Source organism: Gekko japonicus, unplaced genomic scaffold (assembly GCF_001447785.1).
Source record: "Gekko japonicus isolate JY-2015 unplaced genomic scaffold, Gekko_japonicus_V1.1 scaffold3541, whole genome shotgun sequence".
In the NCBI taxonomy this organism is placed as follows: Eukaryota; Metazoa; Chordata; class Lepidosauria; order Squamata; family Gekkonidae; genus Gekko; species Gekko japonicus.
In genome coordinates, this window is record NW_015168764.1 from 49,321 (window position 1) to 69,091 (window position 19,771).

The following is a 19,771-nucleotide window of genomic DNA, read 5'->3' on the forward strand; positions in this document are numbered from 1 at the left end:
CTTCGCCCCGACGCCTCCTTCTCTAGCTCCTGACCTGGTGCCCTCAGCTCACCTCCGAGCGGCTTGGCTACCTGAGAGACACGCCGTTCTGAGCGCACGGCACCAAGGACACGCAGGCGCTCCCACCGGCTGGCTGGCTGGCTGGCGTGCGTGCGTGTGAGAGCAAGCAAGCTCCCAGCCAAACGTCCCGGTCTGCTGGCCTCTTGTTTGCACTTCCGTCCCCTTTTCTCTTTGCTGCTCCCCTCTCCGGGACGAGGAAGCGCTCTCCTGCGGGGAGAGGAGGGACGCGCCCAGACGCGTACAGCGTGGGACTCCGAGAGGGGAGTCCCGCCATCTGCTCCGAGCCCCGGAGTCAGGGAAGTGACAGCCCGGGGCTCTCTTTGCTTACTCAGAAGGCTCCCGCTCAGCTGGAATCTGTGGGAGGGGAAGGAGGGGCGGAAGGCGGGCCAGAGAGGCGCCCTGGTCAAGCCGGCACCCGTAGGCAGCTGCCTAAATTTTGTCAGTGATGGGCCGGCCCTGCCGAAGAGCGTAACGCTCTCCCCGGGGACATGCCAGAGGAGACAGTCCCTCGGATATGTTGGTCCCTGACTGCTCAAGACCTTAAAGGTCAACACCCAAAACCTTGAACTTGTCTCGGAATCTTACTTGGCGCAGCACGGGTTGGATGTGTGCCATCCGTGACATTCCGGTCAGGACCGGCACCTCTGCATTCTGCTGATCTGCTCCTCCACCCGACCTGCCAATACCATCTTGGCTTCTTCAGCCCCTTTTGCCGTCTTTGGAAGATACCGCAAGGGAGGGTTGCCTGCCTCCTCCCGTCTTGGGGGCAAGCCATCACTGCCGGCCCTTCCTCCAGGCCTCTGTTCACTAGCCTGTTTGGCCTTAAGGAGACCAGAGCAGCCTTCCAAACCCAGGGTCTCACAGGGAAGTCCCTGGAGGCATCCAAGAGTCTCTTGTCCTGCTGAGGTCTTGTGGGGAAATCCCTGGAGATGTTTCTCCCTCCAACAGCAGTACGGCCATCGCCTCAGCAGCACGGCTGGTTGTTTTGGTTGTCCTTGGCTACCACCTGTTGCCTTGGCTGTGCGGGCATCTCCTTGCCAGAACTCCATATAAAAAGATGGTTTGTAAGTCCTGCCAAATGATAATTAGACCTAGAAGTCCCCAGAATTCCACGAAGGCCCAAAATAACAGTGGCTTTGTGCTGCAGTTACTCCGAATGGTGCTGTGCATCAGATTCAGATTTGGTGGTGGAGGGAACTCTTATGGTGACCCCTTATGGGGTTTTCAAGGCAATAGATGTTCAGAGGTAATAGGCCATCGCCTGACTTTGAGTCGCAAACTCTGGACTTCTTGCTGGTCTCCAATCCAAGTACAGTTTGGTGTAGTGGTTAAGTGTGCGGACTCTAATCTGGGAGAACCGGGTTTGATTCCCCACTCCTCCACATGCAGCTGCTGGGTGACCTTGGGCAAGCCATAGTTCTGTCAGAGCTGTCCTTGAAAGGGCAGTTTCTGTCAGAGCTCTCTCAGCCCCACCTGCCTCACAGGGAGAGGGAGAGGAGTTTGTAAGCCGCTCTGAGACTCCAAGTGAAGGGCAGGGTATAAATCCAATCTCTTCTTTCTTCTCCTCTTCTTCTATCAGGACTGACCCTGCGTAGCTCCCAAGGTCTGACAAGATTGGGCAAGCCGGGGCCATTCAGGCCAAGGCTGGATTTTATACTTGATTCTATTCCACTGCTTTTTCTCTCCTCTGGTTTTTCATCGTTTTGGGTTCTTATTCTTGTAGGACAGCCTGCCTCTTTAAAAAAGTATGTTATTCCATTCACTCCTTTGTAGAAAACAAGAGGCCCGGAGGGGGGGGGGATGTGTGCCTCATCACGTTGGGGGTCAGCAGTGTTAGCCTTGCTAATCAGGTGTGAATAGACAGTGTAATGGTTCGAGGGCCAGGTTAGGACCATGGAAGCCAAACTCCAGAGCAAGCGAATTTATGCAGTCGCCGAATCACTCACAACTTTAATGCCAGGTAGCTCACAAAGTAGAATTTTTGCTCAGAGGGAGCTTTGGCTGGGGTAATGCATGTTGGACAGTTAATGTATGTAATAACCAGTGATTATGTACATACATCATGGACCATGGAGAATGTGTACGCCCCTCCACAAGAAGGAATTGTATGCATTTCTCAGTCTATATACATACTCTTCAACAGACCTTGGGGAATGTGCTCTCGACCTTCCCCAACCAGACTGAGACGTAGATGGCACTAATATACGGAATTCTGCTAATATATCTACCTTAAATATCATATACAAACTGTCTCTGTCACTCACTCACCTCAGATTAATCAACACAACAGATTCTTTATGATGTTCTCCAACATCATTTGCAGGCAAAGTATATTTAATACACAGTGAACTGAATTTCTTATGTGGTACATTTCTGCACATTATTTGTGGTTACTTGGAAACCATTATTATTCCATAGACAGATAATGTTCACATTTTCCATGATCTGCAGTGAATGTGCACAACGGCCATTTAATATATACATTGACCTTCAACTCACAGTGTCCACTACACACAGAGACATGTACATATGTAATACTGGGTTTTGCACTTCTACTGCACTCTCAGATTTTCCAGAGAAAGAGTTGCATTCTTTAGTTGCTATTATTTACTGTTCCAGAATTTGCCCCACTACTTATGTTAGCTGAACTCCTGAAGCAAGGATCTTCGGGGAGGCAAATCCTTATCTTAGGGCTGGTATCATTGGCCAAATTGGTAATATCACAGGCCGAGCTAAAGAGGCTGGTGCTACAGAAAGAATTGTGAGTCCACTCTGCCACAGAGCTTATGTCCTCGGTCAGCCACAGACTCTTCCCCACAGCCCACACTGCCAGGCCGTCGGGGATAAAATGGGACAGAGGGATATTACTGCTGCTCCCCATTGGAGGGAGGGTGGAAAGACAAATGTAGCAGATATTTATGAATCAGAACAGCTTTAAAGTACCTTTCCGGGAACCATCCCAAATTCTGCATGAAAAGCTGTTGGATTCAACTACGTAAATGTTTTTTAGTCCCTCTGCATTTTTTTTTAAATGTGTGTTCTTATATTAGTGCTATAGCACTTACATTAGTGCTGTAGCACTTATATTAGTGCTATATATATATTGTTGTATTGTGCTTATATTAGTACTGTGGTGCAATTAAAATAATGTTGCATATGAAGTACTTTGAGCTCTCTAAAGTGGCTCATAAATTCGAAGAATTAACGTTACTACTAATACTATTGTTGGGGTTTTTAATGCCGGATCGTTTAAACATCTTATCTAAGCCGAATTATGGAAGCTTTAATAAAATATCATTTTAAAAGGCTCTGGAGGGGGGAAGGCTTGTTTTTGCGTGTGCGGAAGATGCAGGCGGGTTTCCCCCCCGGCAGTCACCGGAGCGGGGTCGTCATCTGGAGAGTCGGCCCGGAGACCAAATAAATGCTGAAATTTCAGTTCTACATTTCACTGGCAAGGGTTTCCTCAGTTTCAGAGTGGGAAAAGGCAGCTCATGAAGGGTCATAAATTTTAAAACCTCAAGTCTGAAATAGCTTTTCAGCTGCAGTACCCAGATGTTGGGCGTCTCTTGTCTTCTCACTGCAGGAGTTTCCCAGTCTCTGGTTGGGGGGGAGGCGGCGGGGGGGAGCTATCTGTGGTTCATCTCTTGCTTTGGGCATTCTTCTACTTCACTATTTTTGTTATAGAAATAGTTACCAGTAAATAACAATAACTTCTAGATATTTTGCATCTACTCAAAAGTGGCAGGTCTTTTCAAGTTGCAGCCAATGCTCCCTCTAAGCGGTGAAGTCTTGTGAGCAAAAACTCTACTTTGTGAGCTACTCACATTGAAGTTGTGAGCAAGCGATTTGGCTACTGCATACACTAGTTTGCTCTGAACATAAGAACATAAGAGAAGCCAATGTTGTATGAGGCCAATGGCCCATCCAGTCCAACACTCTGTCACACAGTGACCAAAAAAATACCAGGTGCCACCAGGAGGTCCACCAGTGGGGCCAGGACACTAGAAGCGCTCACACTGTTGTACTCCCCCTCAAGAGAATACAGAGCATCACCTGGCCCAGACCGAGAGTTCCTATCGATACCTTGTGGCTAATAGCCACTGATGGATCTCTGCTCCATATGCTCATCTAATTCCCTCTTGAAGCTGTCCATGCTTGTAGCTGCTACTACCTCCTGTGGCAATGAATCTTATTTATTTATTGATTGATTGATATCCCGCCCTCCCCGAAGGCTCAGGGCAGCTAACAACGAGGCACAAGTGCCAGAATTAAAACAGATAAAACAGTCTAAAACCATAAAACAATACAGTACAGCAACAAAGTGTCAGTGCAAGATGGGGTAGAACTTCCTCAAATGGTATTGGTCCCACAACTTGTCAGCACCCTCTCCTTCCAGGGTCACCTCGCACCCAGATGGAACCACAGGTGTTAGATTCGCTAGGGCATAGGGGTATAGATGGAATAGTGACGACGGCGGCTCCTATCCAAAGGCCTGGCGGAAGAGCTCCGTCTTACAGGCCCTGCGGAACTGAGAAAGGTCCCGCAGGGCCCGGATCTCCTCCGGGAGCTCCTTCCACCAGGTAGGAGCCGCCACCGAAAATGCCCTGGCTCTAGTAAATCTGAAGCCATCCTTCCGGAGCAAAGGCAAAAATGTGTGAGCTGGTGGTTAAAAAACTGTGAACTAGCTCACACCAACTCAGCGTAGAGGGAGCACTGGTTGCGGCCGACCCCATAGAGTTCTCAAGCTAAGAGTCTTGCTGTTTGGCTTGCTATTGCCTGCCTCAGGATAGCCGCTCTGGACGTGGACGTCCTTGGTGGTCTCCGGGGCCGCCCCTGCTTAGCTTCCAAGATCTGAGGAGATTGGTCAGCCTGGGCCAGGCAGGTCAGGGGAAGCGGCAGTAAGCCTTGGAAATGGAAGAATGGTCCTTTCTGAGCTTCCAGTCGGTTTGCAAGCCATCGCGGGAATGCAGGGCAGAAGAGGGTCTTTCGCTAGTCAATCTGATCCAGGGGGTCTTGGGCCTGTCTCGCGTTCCCGGCCTCACGTCCCTCACAGGTATGCCATAGGAAGATAAAGGTGAGAGGGGAGAGAACGATGTAAGCCGCTTTGTGTCCCCTTCGGGGAGAAAGGCAGGGTATAAATCTAGTAAATTGATTGGAAATATTCTCCAAATAGTAGATCCTGAATCAAAGAAACTCCGGCAACTAATTAGCCAGCCGCCATGGCAGAAGGAGGTCACGTAAAATATCTGGTGCACGTAGAGTAACTATTCGGGTGAGGGGTAAATCTTTAAATTGTAGCTATAATGCCAATAAAGGTAATTGGATTGGATTACGCCGTTACTTTTAATTATCCTCCACCAATGTTCCCTCTAAGCTCTGGAGCCTTGTGAGCAACAATTCTACTTTGTGAGCCACTGGCATTAAAGTTGTGAACGAGCAGTTTGGCTGCTGCACAAATGAGTTTGCTCTGGAGCCCTCCTTCCTGAGCGGAGACAAAAATGTGTAAGCCAGAGGCTAAAAAAACTGAGGGCTTGCTCACACTTACTCAGCTTAGAGGGAACACTGCCCTCCACGTAAACACATCCTGCTTTCCTGGGCGCTGCAGTTCTGAAGCTCGCCTGCCAGTCGTGTGCCGAAGAAAGAGACCGATCACTTTTGTGCTAATTGCAAAAGCAAATCGGTGAACTTGTTAGGAACCCACGAAATGAACGTTTTAAAAAAATGACAAATTACTTTTAACTGTCAGCAGCGTTAAAACCAGCCGACATCAACAAGAGTCTCGCTGAAAAGTGGCGGGAAAGAGGAAGAGTCCAGTAGCACCTTAGAGACTAACGGAATCTGTGGCAGGGGAGGAGCTTTCTAGAGTCACTCCACGCAGCAACTCACAAAAGCTCCTCCCCTGCCACGGATTTTGTTAGTCTCCAAGGGGCTGCTTGCTCTTTTCTGCTGCTAGGCAGACGAGCGTGGCTGCTCACCTTGATCCGTCTCACTGAAAAGTGCTTCTCTTTGGCTTTTATGGTGCCATTTGCGTTTTAAAATAGGACTGGAATAAATCTTGCAACTGCTAGTGTAACTTTAAGATCCCTTCTACTCAATAAAAAGAGTATTACCCCAGACACAAATAATCCAGGCCAATCAGTTAAAAGGTGAATAATGTAATGCAGTCTAAGAACCTCGTAAAAGAGACATTCCAATAACGTGTGCTAGAGAATCAGTCAAACCAGAGGAGGAACGCAAATGGGTCCAATTTGAATTATTTTTCTCCTGTCAAGTCACAGCTGTTTTGTTTGTTTAATTTATATCCCACCCCCAAGGCAGGCTCAGGGCGGCTGGCATAGGGTGCGGTCAGACAGCATGCTGGGAGCGTGCGTCGGTGTTGTTTTTTCCTCTCTCTCTGGGATGTGCACACCGCCAACGCTTTTTTTAAAATGGCGGGCGAAAAGCGGAAGCCTCGGGCAGCTTTCGAGCGGGGAGGGAGTTTAAACCGGAAGTGGCTCAACACCGAAGGAGCGATCAGACGTCAGAAAAGTGCGGCTGGAACCGGAGAATCAGGAAAACACCACTTGGGGACCTAGTATAAAAATACTCCGGGTTAAAGCGGTTTTGAGCCGGAAAGCGACGGCTGGGGACGGGAGGCAGATGTTGACTGTGTGATCGCGCAGATAAAATCCATTTCTGAGGTGGGCCGAAAGTGGACTAAACGGCCCATCTGAACGCACCCAGTGAGATGTAAAACAATTAAAACAAGAGTTGAATAAAATCAGGATGATACAGTTTGGGTATAATTATAAAATATACAAATATAAAGTGCTAGTTTGTATCAGGTGGTGGACATAGCAGCTTTCTCCGGTTAACAGATGGCTGACATCATAGTCTGGGTTACTTGGCTGTTTGCAATGATGTTAATGTTGGGCCAGGGCTATAGTTGCTTGGGTGCGGCTCCCTAGCTCCGTCTTGCAGGCCTTGCGAAACTGGAAAAGGTCCCGCAGGGCCCTGATGTCTTCCGGGAGCTTGTTCCACCAGTGCAGAGCCGCCACCGAGAAGGCCCTGGCCTTTGTTGCAGCCAGCCTGGCTTTTCTGGGGCCCGGTAGGGCCAGGTGGTTTAGGGACCCCGACCGTAGTGCTCTCTGGGGAACATGTGGGGAAAGGCGGTCTCTTAGGTATGTAGGACCCTGATCATATAGGGCTTTAAAGGTAAGAACTAGCACCTTGAACCGAATTTGGGATGCTATAGGCAGCCAGTGCAGTGCTTTTAGCGCAGGTTGGATGTGCTCCCGCATAGGGGGACACAACAACAGCCTCACCGGCTGCATTCTGCACCAGCTGCAGCTTCTAGATTTGGGACAAGGGCAGCCCTGTGTAGAGAGCATTACAGTAATCCAGTCTCGAGGTGACCATTGCATGGATCACCGTTGCCAGGTCATTGCGTTCAAGGAAGGGAACCAGCTGCTTGATCAGCCGAAGATGATAAAAGGCTGACTTGACAGTGGCTGCTACCTGGGCCTCCATTGTTAAGGAGACGTCTAGGAGCGCTCCCAAGCTCCTAACCTCTGGCGCTGGCACCAATGGCGCCCCATCGAAGGTCGGGAGTGGGATCCCTACCCTCGGACCGCTCCGACTCAGGCACAGGACCTCCATCTTCGTCGGATTCAATTTCAGTCGACTCAGTCTAAGCCAAAACCCCTGGAGTTTTCAAGGCAAGAGACATGCAGAGGTGGTTTGCCGTTGCCTGCCTCTGCATCACGACCCTGGTCTTCCTTGGAGGTCTCCCATCCAAATGCTGACCAGGGCCGACCCTGCTTAGCTTCCGAGGTCTGATGAGATCAGGCTAGCCTAGGCTATCTAGGTCAGGGCACCGTTCCAAATAAGGTAACGTGATATATCTGCCTTTCATAATCATAGAAGGGTTTAATCTGGCAAGAAAAAAGGCTCTTAAAAGGCTCTTGGGGGAGGAATACAAAAAAAAAATGGAGCAAAGCAAGCGCAGCGAGCTCAAATTACCGTGCTAACATAATTAATCTCTTTATTGCATTTTTAAAAATGATTATTGCAGTAAATGCCTCCAATTCTTTGTAGTATCCATGTGACTGACTCTTCTTGGAGTTCAACTGACTCTTCTTGAAATGCAGTGTTTTGAGTGCTGGGAGGTTGTTACGTGTCAGTGCAAAGTCTTTGATGAGCGTGCTAACGAGGGTCTGTAATTGTGCCAGGGAGGTGGTGACGGGAGCAATGCTCCGGGATGGTCTCCTCATCCCATCCGTGGAAGACCTGCAGACCTTAAACGTCGACCTCCAAGGTGAGTGTCCCGTCTCGCTGTCGCTTGCACTCAGGGGTCATTTCCTGCAGGAGCGCACAGGAGCAGAGCTCCGGCAGTAAAGAACCCAGGGGGCGGGCACATGCAACAAGCCCCACCCCCTGCTCCCAGCAGCCCTCAGTCAGAGCAAGAAGCAGTCAGGAAAGTTGCAAAGCTCCCCCCAGTCCCCCGGCCCAAAACAGTCCAGTGGCACCTTTAAGACCAAGTTTTATTCAGGTACAAGCTCTCCCTCCTCTGCGAGGACAGATCTGCACATTCCTCCCCACCCAATAGCTAGCAATCCAAAAGAGTCCAGTGGAGCCTGAGCAGTGGGTGTTGCCTTCTGACACACTTCCGGTGATGTCAGGGGGTGTGGCATATGCAAATGAGTTGTGCTAATGAGCTCCTGCACTGCTTTTTCTACGAAATGACCCCTGCTTGCACTGAAGGGGGTGGGTGTTCCTTGGGCTCAGTTGCCAACGGGCCTGGAGAAGAAAAGTCCTCTCCCTTGAACAGTGGCCGGATGTGTGGGAGCAGGCCAGCGACTCTTCCGTGGAGGTGAATAGTGTCACCTGGTCAACTGCAGCTCAGCCAGCCTCTTTTAAAGGGTCAAGACACCTTTTTTGCCAGGCCCAGTTGTATAAAACATGAAGTCTTACCTCAAGGAGTCTTAACTTGCTGCAGGTGGAAGTCCCAGAAGTGCCGAAGCTTTTCAGGGATAGAGACTAGATGTGAGGGGCCAACAAGATTTTGGGGGTATGAACTTTTTTTCATATATAAAACAAAAAGATTAACAATAATAACATACATCACAATCCACCTAGGCTGCATTCGTTGTGCAGTTTGATGGAGCACAAACATAACATAACGTGAGCTACTACAAGATTAATAATACTTATTTACAGTAGTTATGATACTTGTCTAAAAAGTTAGTCAATTGACCTGATGGAATCAGGATTAAAAGCAGGATTAGCCCCTGCAATGGAGTCTAGCTAGTTGTCATGCTGTAGTTCCCACTTCCAAAGAAGAAAAAAACCTATATTCAGATAGTTATTCAATTGCCATAACAGAACTAAAATTAGCCCGTGAAATCGAGTCTTAACAAATTATCTTGCTGTAATTTCCACTTCAGAAAAGGAGCCCATTTATTAGTTACATATGAATCTTTAGTTTGTGTCTCTGCGCATTGAATATCCCCTGATATTTTTTCCATAATGTAGTAATCCCACAGCTTTCTGAGCCAGATATGAGTCGTGGGGGCGCTTTTATCTTTCTATTTTAAGGCTATGATACTTTTTGCTACCGTGACCATTGTTATGATAAGACCTTTCTTGGGCTTAGAAGCTTTTAAAGTTTCCCATAAATTCTGGGCTTAGAGGAAAAGTGACTTTTGTTATACACTCAATTTCTGATATTATTTGTTCCCAATGTGACTTGATTATTTTGCATGTCCACCAGTTGTGGATGTATGTCCCATTTTGGGGTATGAACTTTTGAGAGTCAGGTCTCCTTTCATCCAGGTCAGGGCTGTTCACTGTTAGTTGCCGGGAAAACTATAATTTGCCCACATGTTTGGAGAATTGTGTGATTTTTTTTAAAAAAATATGTGCACTCCTTTGTCTGTTGCTCTTGTCGCCTTGTTTTGACTCCTTTTTTATAAATGCTGCTTTTAATATTGCTCATCTTAGTTTAACTTTTTAATCTTGAGAGTCGCTTCAAGCATTTTTCTCCCCCTGGAGAGGCAGCAAAGGAATGTGTTAAATGAGTGAAAGAAAATGCATGTCCCTCAGTGGGACACCCCAGGCAGAACACCATACAAGACAGGAGCCACTGTAAAGAAGGCCCAGCTCTGCATCCCCCTAAATCGCCCTGCAGTAAAGAGCCAGGTACCCTCAATTATACAAATGCAGACATCATAAGACAAATAAAGCCCTCAGGATGGAATTTGGATAGAGCAAGCACCTTATTGAGGTCACAGTGCGTATGCTCACCAGTATTCTTAGGCGTTCCCTTCTCTTGTGCTATTCTGAGCTACTTAAAAGACATAATGTTTGTAAGAACATAAGAGCAGCCATGTTGGATCAGGCCAATGACCCATCCTGTCCAACACTCTGTTTCACAAAGTGGCCAAAACCCAGGCGCCATCAGCAGGTCCACCAGCAGGGCCAGAACTCCAGAAGCCCTCCAACTGTTGCCCCCCAAGCACCAAGAAGACAGAGCATCACTGCCCCAGACATAAGAACATAAGAGAGGCCATGCTGGATTAGGCCCAAGGCCCATCCCGTCCAGCACTCTGTGTCATGCAGTGGCCAAACCCCAGGTGCCATCATGAGGTCCACCAGCGGAGCCAGAAGTTCAGAAGCCCTCCCACTGTGGCCCCCCAATCACCAAGAATACAGAGCATCACTGCCCCAGGCAGAGTGTTCCATCTATAAGAACATAAGATAAGCCATGTTTGATCAGGCCAGTGGCCCATCCAGTCCAACACGCTGTGTCACACAGTGGCCAAAACCCAGGTGCCATCAGGAGGTCCACTAGCAGGCCCAGAACTCCAGAAGCCCTCCCACTGTGGCCCCCCAAGCACTAAGAATGCAGAGCATCACTGCCCCAGACATAAGAACATAAAAGAAGCCATGTTAGATCAGGCCAAAGGACAGAGAAGCGCTTTCAGCGGTGTGCTGGGCCCAAGCTATGTTTTTCAAGTACAGCAAACAATGTAGTACACACTAGCAGGTTTTACTTTATTGAAGCCATGAAGCACTTGAACAGGGTCACTGTTCAGAATAACGGAAACCCAAGAGGCATGAAAGGTTAAAGCAAGTTCATAATCAAAATAGCCAATAAACATGGGTCCCCCGCGCGCCTAAACCTTGGGAAAGCAACGGCTACCTAATTGTAAATAGGTATGCTATTCCCACGGCTTCTGCTGTTTAAAGACAAAGCAAAGCTCCCCTGCTCTTCCACCTGTGGCCTTGGCGAGATAGCGTTACATGAAAGCAGGACTGGTGTACTCTGAAAGGAATGCCCAGCTACTGGGGAGATGTGCGCATGACAAGCTAATCGCATCTACGGAGGGGGGGGGGAACTCAGGGTGACCATATACACATAGAAAAGAACCTTTGGCAGCTTGCTGACAGTTGGGCTTTAAGTAGCCAGGCTGGTATCGTGTCACTCCCCCTCTCCCTGGCAGGCCGGCCCCACACTTAGCTGAGCAGAGTGGTGTATTCCACACCAGCTTGTCCAAGGACCGGCGTCGGTAGGCACATGCCCTCACGATGGAGGGAATCCATTTGCCGCTGACAGGAAAAGTCTGGCCCTGGGTCTCCAACCTCCTTAGTCTCCAGCCTCTTCGAGCCTGTGGGCACCTTTGAAATCCCAACAGACTGTGGTGGGCACGGCTACAAAATGGCTACCACAAACGCGTAGCGGCAGGAGGCGGAGCCAGCCACAGAACCGCTGTTTCGGCTCACCTTCATGCAGTGAAGATCCTTGTGCTGTGGTGGCGGCGGCCGCCAGAGCCACACTTTTAAAAATCTTCACAGCCAATCAAAGCTCCAGTGGCCAATCAGAAGCCTTGCTGGGCAAACGTCCCACCTGGCCCCGCCCACCTCCTGAAAACACTCGGTGGGCACCAGGAAAGGTGTGGGCAGATGCCACAGCACCCGCGGGCGCCGTGTTGGGGACCCCCGCACTAGATGTTAGCCTGAAGGTAGGAAATACACATTGACTGTGTTTGGGGGGGGGGGCAGTGCCAATTCAGGCGATGGAAATGGTGAATGTTTTGAGACAAGGGTTGCCCATCTGTCAGGAGCGGCTGCTGTCTGGCTGCTGCTATCTCTGAATAAAACAGGATCCAGTCACTGGAGCTGGAAACCTGAAAGGAATAATGCGGGGGGGGGGTGGCAGCAAGTTGTTTTGTGTCATCCTCATTCGCTTGTTTTTAGAACTGTGACCTGTTTCTCCCCTTTGGCCACGCTCTGCAGAAACCAAAGAGTGGGACTTCAGAGTCCCCCCGACCTTCCTTCGCTTTTGGCAGCCTCTGCTGACGGGCCTCCACTCCAGCGTTTTCACGCAGATCCTCCTTGAGAAGATGTTCGGCGAGCTGAAACAACACGCGCGGGAGTCGGGGCTCCGGACCCGGTACCTCATCAGCTGGATCACGGAGATTCTGAAGACCAACAAGCAAGCCAGTGAGTGTCTCAGAGACACTCTGAGTTTGGACTTAGTTTGGGGGGTTTGGACTTAGTTTGGGGGGTTTGGACTTAGAAGAGGAGATCTCCCGCCACAGGGTCCTCAATGGGTTCGTGTGCAGAATCCAGTGAGATTCTGTGACTGGGATCCAAACCACCCCTTGACTGGAAATTATCTTGGGTGCTTGAAGTTCAGACTAGCGTGCACTGAAAGGTCTTTGAACCAGCTGATGATTCATCTGGTTTCTTCCTCTGTGACTTAGCCTTTATGATTTCCTTTTTGTGTATCCCAGCATCTCAGTAGGATACATTTTGCAGATCCCAATTGAAGATGACAGTTTAGCTAAAGCAATCAGAATTTGGGATTTAGGGAGATCGGAATGAGGAATCTCTGCTTCACAGTGTTTAGAGCAGGCTTGTAAAGCGATGCTTGGCTGCCTGGTGTGTTAAGTAAAGGTTACTTCTGGCCACTGATCCTTGTCTTGAAACTGACAAGTAGCCAGCATTACCTGCTATGAAGGCTGGTAGGAAATAGCAGCAATTTGATTAATTTCCTTCTAGGAAGGAATAAACTAGACTGTGAAATAAGCCATCCTCACACCCGTTTTACAGGTGGATGAGGTGAGGCCAAGATCAGGAGGAGGCAGTGCCCAGGTCTTTTCATTACGCACTGCACTATGCCAGCTTAAATTTCTTTTGTTTTCCTTTTCTTCCACGGTTGTGCTTGAAGAGAAGAAGTCCAAGGGCTCTTCCAAGCGCTCCAAAAACAGAAACAAAACCTCTCCGGTGCTTTTTCTCCATCGTGTCTCACTGCAGTGGCTGAAGCTCCTTGAGAATTGCTTGGAAGCCCCTTGTTGGGCGAGTCCCCACCTCCTGCATCTGTAAGTGACCCCTCACTCCATTGGCCCAGACTTTGGGTGGGAAGAGCTGAGCTCTGTGGCTCCAACACCTCGGAGTATTTTCCGGGCGCAGATGGCGTGCCCTGGCTTCCCGTTGCTGTAGGTCCAGTTCTGCCTTCATGGATTCTGAAGGGCTTGGTGCTTTCATCCCCATAGAGCTGAGGTCCCCAACCCTCATGACTCTGCAGTTCCAACACAGGGTGATGGCTGCAACCACAGAGTGGCTGCCACCGGTGGTGGAGCTAACCACAAAGTGGCTGCCAGAGGAGGCAGAACCAACCACAAAATGTCACAGAATAAGAGCACACATAACTCTAATAGTAACGCTTCCACAGTTCAGGCAGAACAGGATGCCTTTTTAAATGAATATATTGTTTAAAAGTATTTTTTTGCATAAACACAGCTTGCCTTTGGTCACTCAGTGAAAACCCTTGTCAACATAAGAACATAAGAGAAGCCAATGTTGGATCAGGCCACTGGCCCATCCAGTCCAACACTCTGTCACACAGTGGCCAAAAATACCAGGTGCCATCAGGAGGTCCAGCAGTGGGGCCAGGACACTAGAAGCCCTCCCACTGTTGCCCCCCTTCCAAGCACCAAGAATACAGAGCATCACTTGCCCCAGAGTCCCTATCTATGCCTTGTGGCTAATAGCCACCGAAGGATCTCTGCTCCATATGCTTATCCAATCCCCTCTTGAAGCCGTCCATGCTTGTAGCCGCCACCACTTCCTGTGGCAGTGAATTTCCATGTGTTAATGGTGCTGTGGTGCCAGCCACTTCTTGTCAGCCTCTTGGACAAAGTTACTCTCAACAACACGCACGGAAAGTGATTTGTGTATTGAAGAATAAGGATGTTCCCAACTAAGAATGTTGTTGAGTCAGAATTAATATTCTGGTGCGAAAACCCTCCTTTATGCACCTGGTTCAAACGTAGTCCCCTCCAATCACATTGATCCATAATTCCCACCAAACTAGCCTGCCTGTCACACACACACCCCGCCCCCTGTAAATCATCCCTTTGTTATCTCAGCTAAGGCAGAGAGACAGACCCAGGCCATCTGGCCAGCATCCCTGGGAGAGGAAGGTGTCCTCAGGAAGTTACATGAGACGTATTGCCCTACAATAAAGCCGTTCTCACTCTCACACATGCACACTCCCCTGGAATTTCCCCAGATCCATGGCAAATGAGTCAGCAAGGCTGACATGGCTGAAGCAACATTATAAAAAACCTGCCCAGCCAATCAGATCTCCAGTGGCCAATAAGAACATAAGAGAAGCCAATGTCGGATCAGGCCAACAGCCCATCCAATCCAACACTCTGTCACACAGTGGCCAAAAATAACAGGTGCCCTCAGGGGGGCCAGCAGTGGGGCCAGGACACTAGAAGCCCTCCCACTATTGACCCCCCCCCACTTGCCCCAGAGTCCCTATCTATACCTTGTGGCTAATAGCCACTGATGGACCTCTGTTCCATATGCTTATCTAATTCCCTCTTGAAGCTGTCCATGCTTGTAGCCACCACCACCTCCTGTGGCAGTGAATTCCATGTGTTAATCACTCTTTGGGTGAAGAAGTACTTCCTTTTATCTGTTCTAACCTGACCGCTCAGCAATTTCATGGAGTGCCCACGAGTTCTTGTATTGTGAGAAAGGGAGAAAAGTACCTCTTTCTCTACCTGCTCTTTCCCATGCATAATCTTATAAACCTCAATCATGTCACCCCTCAGTCGTCGTTTCTCCAAGCTAAAGAGCCCTAAGCGCCTTAACCGTTCCTCATAGGGAAAGTGTTCCAACCCTTTTATCATTCGAGTTGCCCTTTTCTGCACTTTTTCCAAAGCTATAATATCCTTTTTAAGGTGTGGTGACCAGAACTGCACACAGTATTCCAAATGAGGTCGCACCATTGATTTATATAGCGGCATTATGATATTGGCTGATCTGTTTACAATACCCTTCCTAATAATCCCCAGCATAGCATTGGCCTTCTTTATTGCAGTCACACACTGTCTCGACATTTTCAGTGAGTTATCTACTACAACTCCAAGATCTCTCTCTTGATCAGTCTCTGCCAGTTCAGACCCCATCAACGTGTATTTATAGTTAGGATTTTTGGCTCCAATGTGCATCACCTTGCACTTGGCCACATTGAACCCCATTTGCCATGTTGACGCCCACTCGCCCAAAATTGACAGATCCCTTTGGAGTGCCTCACAATCCTCACTGGTTTTCACCACCCCGAACAACTTTGTATCATCCGCAAATTTAGCCACTTCACTGCTTACTCCCATCTCCAAATCATTAATGAACAAGTTAAAAAGCAGTGGACCAAGTACTGATCCCTGTGGTACCCCACTGCTTACACCCCTCCACTGGGAGAACTGCCCATTTATACTCACTCTCTGTTTTCTATTAATTAGCCAGTTTTTGATCCATAAAAGGACTTGTCCTTTTATCCCATGATTTTTGAGCTTGCTTAGGAGCCTTTGATGAGGAACTTTATCAAAAGCTTTCTGGAAGTCAAGGTAAACAATATCTATTGGATCCCCCTTGTCCACATGTTTGTTCACCCCCTCAAAGAACACTAACAGGTTAGTGAGACAAGATCTTCCCTTACAGAACCCATGTTGAGTCTGCCTCAATAGGTTTTGTTCATCTATGTGCCTACTAATTCTTTCCTTAATAATGGTTTCCACCAATTTACCCGGTATCGACGTCAGACTGACAGGCCTGTAATTTCCCGGATCTCCTCTGGAACCCTTTTTAAAGATGGGAGTGACATTAGCTACCTTCCAGTCCTCAGGAATGGAGGCTGATTTTAAGGAGAGATTACATATTTTTGTCAGGAGATCCACAAGTTCACAATTGAGTTCTTTCAGAACTCTTGGATGTATGCCATCTGGGCCTGGTGATTTATCAGTTTTTAAGTTGTTTATCAGTTTTAGGACCTCCTCTCTCGTCACCTCAATCTGACTCAGGTCTTTCAACACCCCTCCCGAACTCAGCGGCTCTGGAGTGGGCAAGCACCTCTCATCTTCCACAGTGAAGACGGAGGCAAAAAATGCATTTAGCTTCTCAGCCATTTCCCTATCATCCTTCAGTACTCCTTTTACCCCTTGGTCATCCAAGGGCCCCACTGCCTCCCTGGCTGGTTTCCTGTTTCTAATGTATTTGAAGAAAGTTTTATTGTTGGTCTTTACATTTTTTGCTATATGCTCCTCATATTCCCTTTTTGCATGCCTGACCACAGACTTGCATTTTATTTGCCATAGCCTGTGTTCTGTTTTATCAGCCTCACTGTGACTAGCTTTCCACCGCTTAAAGGAATCCTTTTTACCTTTTACAGCTTCCATTACTTTGTTTGTTAACCATGTAGGCTTTTTCTTATACCTGTTTGTGCCTTTCCTAACCTGCGGAATATATTTTATTTGAGCTTCTAGAATTGTAGTTTTAAACAGTTTCCAAGCTTCCCCAATGGTTTTGACCCTTTCTACTTTTCCCTTCAGTTTCCTCCCCACATGTCCCCTCATATCAGAAAAATTACCCCTTTTAAAGTTAAAAGTGGTTGTGTGAGTCTTTTTGGCCAATTCCCTATTTGTACCCCCCCCAAGCTTTGCTGGGCAAAAGCTCCACCTGTCCCCTCCCACTTCCTAAAGACCCTTGGCAGGCGCTGGGAGGGGGGTGTCAGCGGGCAGCAGGGGGCCTGCAGTTACCCTGCTGGAAACCCCTGCCCTAGAGACCCCTGCCCCACCTTTCCTGCACCCCGTCATGGACTTGCTTGGTTTTCTGGAAAGCTCCTCTTGATTTTTCTGGACACCAGACCAGGGAAGGGAGAGCCACACTGGGTGGAATTCTTGAGGCTTTTAGGAGCTCTCACCCCTTGGAAGGTTGCCAGAGGCTTGGCCACATTCACACGGTACAATCCAGTCACAAAGGGCATTGAAAGCCGATTGAGAGTGCCGTATTATTTCGTGTGTGTGAAAGTGCCCAGCTCCTCTGGTTCTGATTCAGCCTCATACCCGTTCTAGAACGATCCTCTTTGCCCCGGCTTGATTTTTCACTCCTAGGATTCTGCTGAGCATGGAGCCCCCGTTGCCCTCGGAGACGCAGGAGAGACTTCTCTACCTCACCTCCATCTACACCCAAGAAGACGACTCGCTTCCCAGCCCGGGCTCAGCCGCAGACCTCCGCAAGCAGCCCATTTATACCGTGGAGAACTTGCAGTGGAAAGCCAAGCGGAGCGGGGCAGCCCGCGAGCGGGACAAGAGGGCCAGAAGGGTGGAGTGTCCCGTCGAAGAGGAAGACCTGGCCGAGGAGGAGGAGGAAGAAGAGGAAGAAGAGATGGAAACGCAGTCTGCGCCCCTGCCGGAATCGTTCCATGTCGAGAGCGCCAGGGCTTTAGCTGAGAAGAGGGTGGCGCTCCAGGGGTCGGCCTGGCAAGTCAGCTCAGGTGCCCGTGGTCTCTTGGGTTGGGGGTGGGCAGGCGGGGGGGGGGTGTCGGAGAGTCATCGGTGTGTCTCTTCCCAGTGTGCGTGCAAGCAGCAGTGGGTGGAGCATGTGAAATGGGACCTGGGATCTAGGGGGGCTTCTTTGGCCCCATGGTAACATTCTGTGGGGACCAGGGAGTGCATCACCCATCCCCCCCCCCTTTAGCCCTGAAGCGTACAGGTGCTACAAGAATGGGGGGAGGAGAGATCTTTCTTGGCCTTCATAAAGGGCTGAGGACTGCCTGGCTTCATGGTGTTAAGAGTGGGTTTTAATCTCCTTTTTCTTTCAATGGGGGTCCCCAGCCTTTTTGAGCCTGTGGGGCACCTTTGGCATTCTGGTGGTGGCGGTGGGGTGCAGCCAAGGAGGTGGCACCAGCTACAATATGGCTGCCACAGCTTTTTATGCCACACAACAAGATCCTTGTGCTGTGGTGGCCGCTGCTACCAAAGCAACGTTTCAAAAAAAGAAATCTGCACAGCCAGTGAGAAGCCTTGCTGGGTCAGCCAACTGGCTCAGCCAGGGTCTAAAAATAGTTGCCAGGCACCAGAAGGGGTGTCGGTGGTTTCCAAACACATTCTAGCACGTGATGAATGAAGCCCATTCCTTATGATAAGCGTGTACTCCTTTGTTTGGCTGTGAAACCTGACAATACCCGTTCTAGAACGATCCTTTATAATCCTATATCGTAAGGAGGTGTTATCTTCTTACTCCAGTTCAATGTATTAATAGGAGTAAACTTCTTTATTTCCTTCAAAATGTCCTGGAAAAAAACATGGTAAATGAAAAGCAACATGAAGCTGAATGGAATATAATTATTTTAAACTTTTAATTATTTAATCTATAGAACTTAACTTGGAACCAGAGGTAAATTCTATAGATTAAATAATTAAAAGTTTAAAATTACACTATAGGGTTACTCCTGAGGAAGACTGCTGTTGAAACAGGCTTATAACCGGGTGCTCGTTGAGAACGGACTTTTTTGCAATATTGCAAAGTTGAGAATGTTGGACAATTTTTGTAATTTTATAAAGTTTAAAAAGCAATATGATTCTTACTAAATGTCATATCACAGGGTTTATTTGTGTGTTGTTTTTCCTGTTGGATACCTGTGATCCCTTAAGCATCTCTCTTTTTTTTGGTAATATTTATTTCAAAACGAGAAAAGATTTAAGTATGTAACAACAATACAATTTGTAGGAATATCCAAAAGTACAACTTGTGCAAAGTTTTTATGACATTTTAACTTGTAAACATTGTAACAGTAGTGCAAACATATTCAGAATAAAACCGAAATTTTTACATCAGTGCTTCATATAAGCCGTTTAGGTACTTCAGAGAATAGCTGTCAAAAGTGAAGAGGTGCGTGAGTAAATGATAGAATTCGGCTGCAAGGGTGGCAATAGTGATCCGTGTAAGTGGATTCAATTTCATAACCACTGCTGCAACTGGGACCATTCCGGAGATATAAATTCACTCTGTGACAGAAATTCTGGCATTGGGAACCATTTACTGTCCAAAGTGGACTTGACTGGTTTCAGTTGAGGCACATTTATTTTGTTAGTTATATTGTTCCTTAGATATTAAGCATATCTGATACGCGTTAATCAAAGTAGTGATCATACTAATTTTTTTTTCCAAGTTAGGAAGGTATTTTTTGAATTGCACTCGATCCAGGATGGATCGCGATCAGGATGTCAGGTTGTTCCCTTGCTGTTTATACGACTCTCCTGCTCTTTTCTGAGCGAACTCAGTGGGGCTCCCAACAGCTTCCAATCCAGACCCAGATTGGTGCGGTGTCTCTACCAGGGTCCAATAGGAGGAGCCGTCTGCACCCCATTGGCTG

At 48.3% G+C, this 19,771-nt stretch overlaps 1 protein-coding gene across 1 annotated transcript in view; it reads left to right on the forward strand.

The window, feature by feature from the left end:
- Nucleotides 1-19,771, forward strand: part of LAS1L (LAS1-like, ribosome biogenesis factor) — a 56,329-nt gene that overhangs the window by 20,065 nt on the left and 16,493 nt on the right. Inside the window, exons 9-12 of the mRNA XM_015415661.1 lie at nucleotides 8,271-8,356; nucleotides 12,337-12,543; nucleotides 13,274-13,424; nucleotides 17,508-17,890. Coding sequence (XP_015271147.1) covers nucleotides 8,271-8,356; nucleotides 12,337-12,543; nucleotides 13,274-13,424; nucleotides 17,508-17,890 — 827 coding nt within the window. The remainder of the gene's footprint in view (nucleotides 1-8,270; nucleotides 8,357-12,336; nucleotides 12,544-13,273; nucleotides 13,425-17,507; nucleotides 17,891-19,771) is intronic.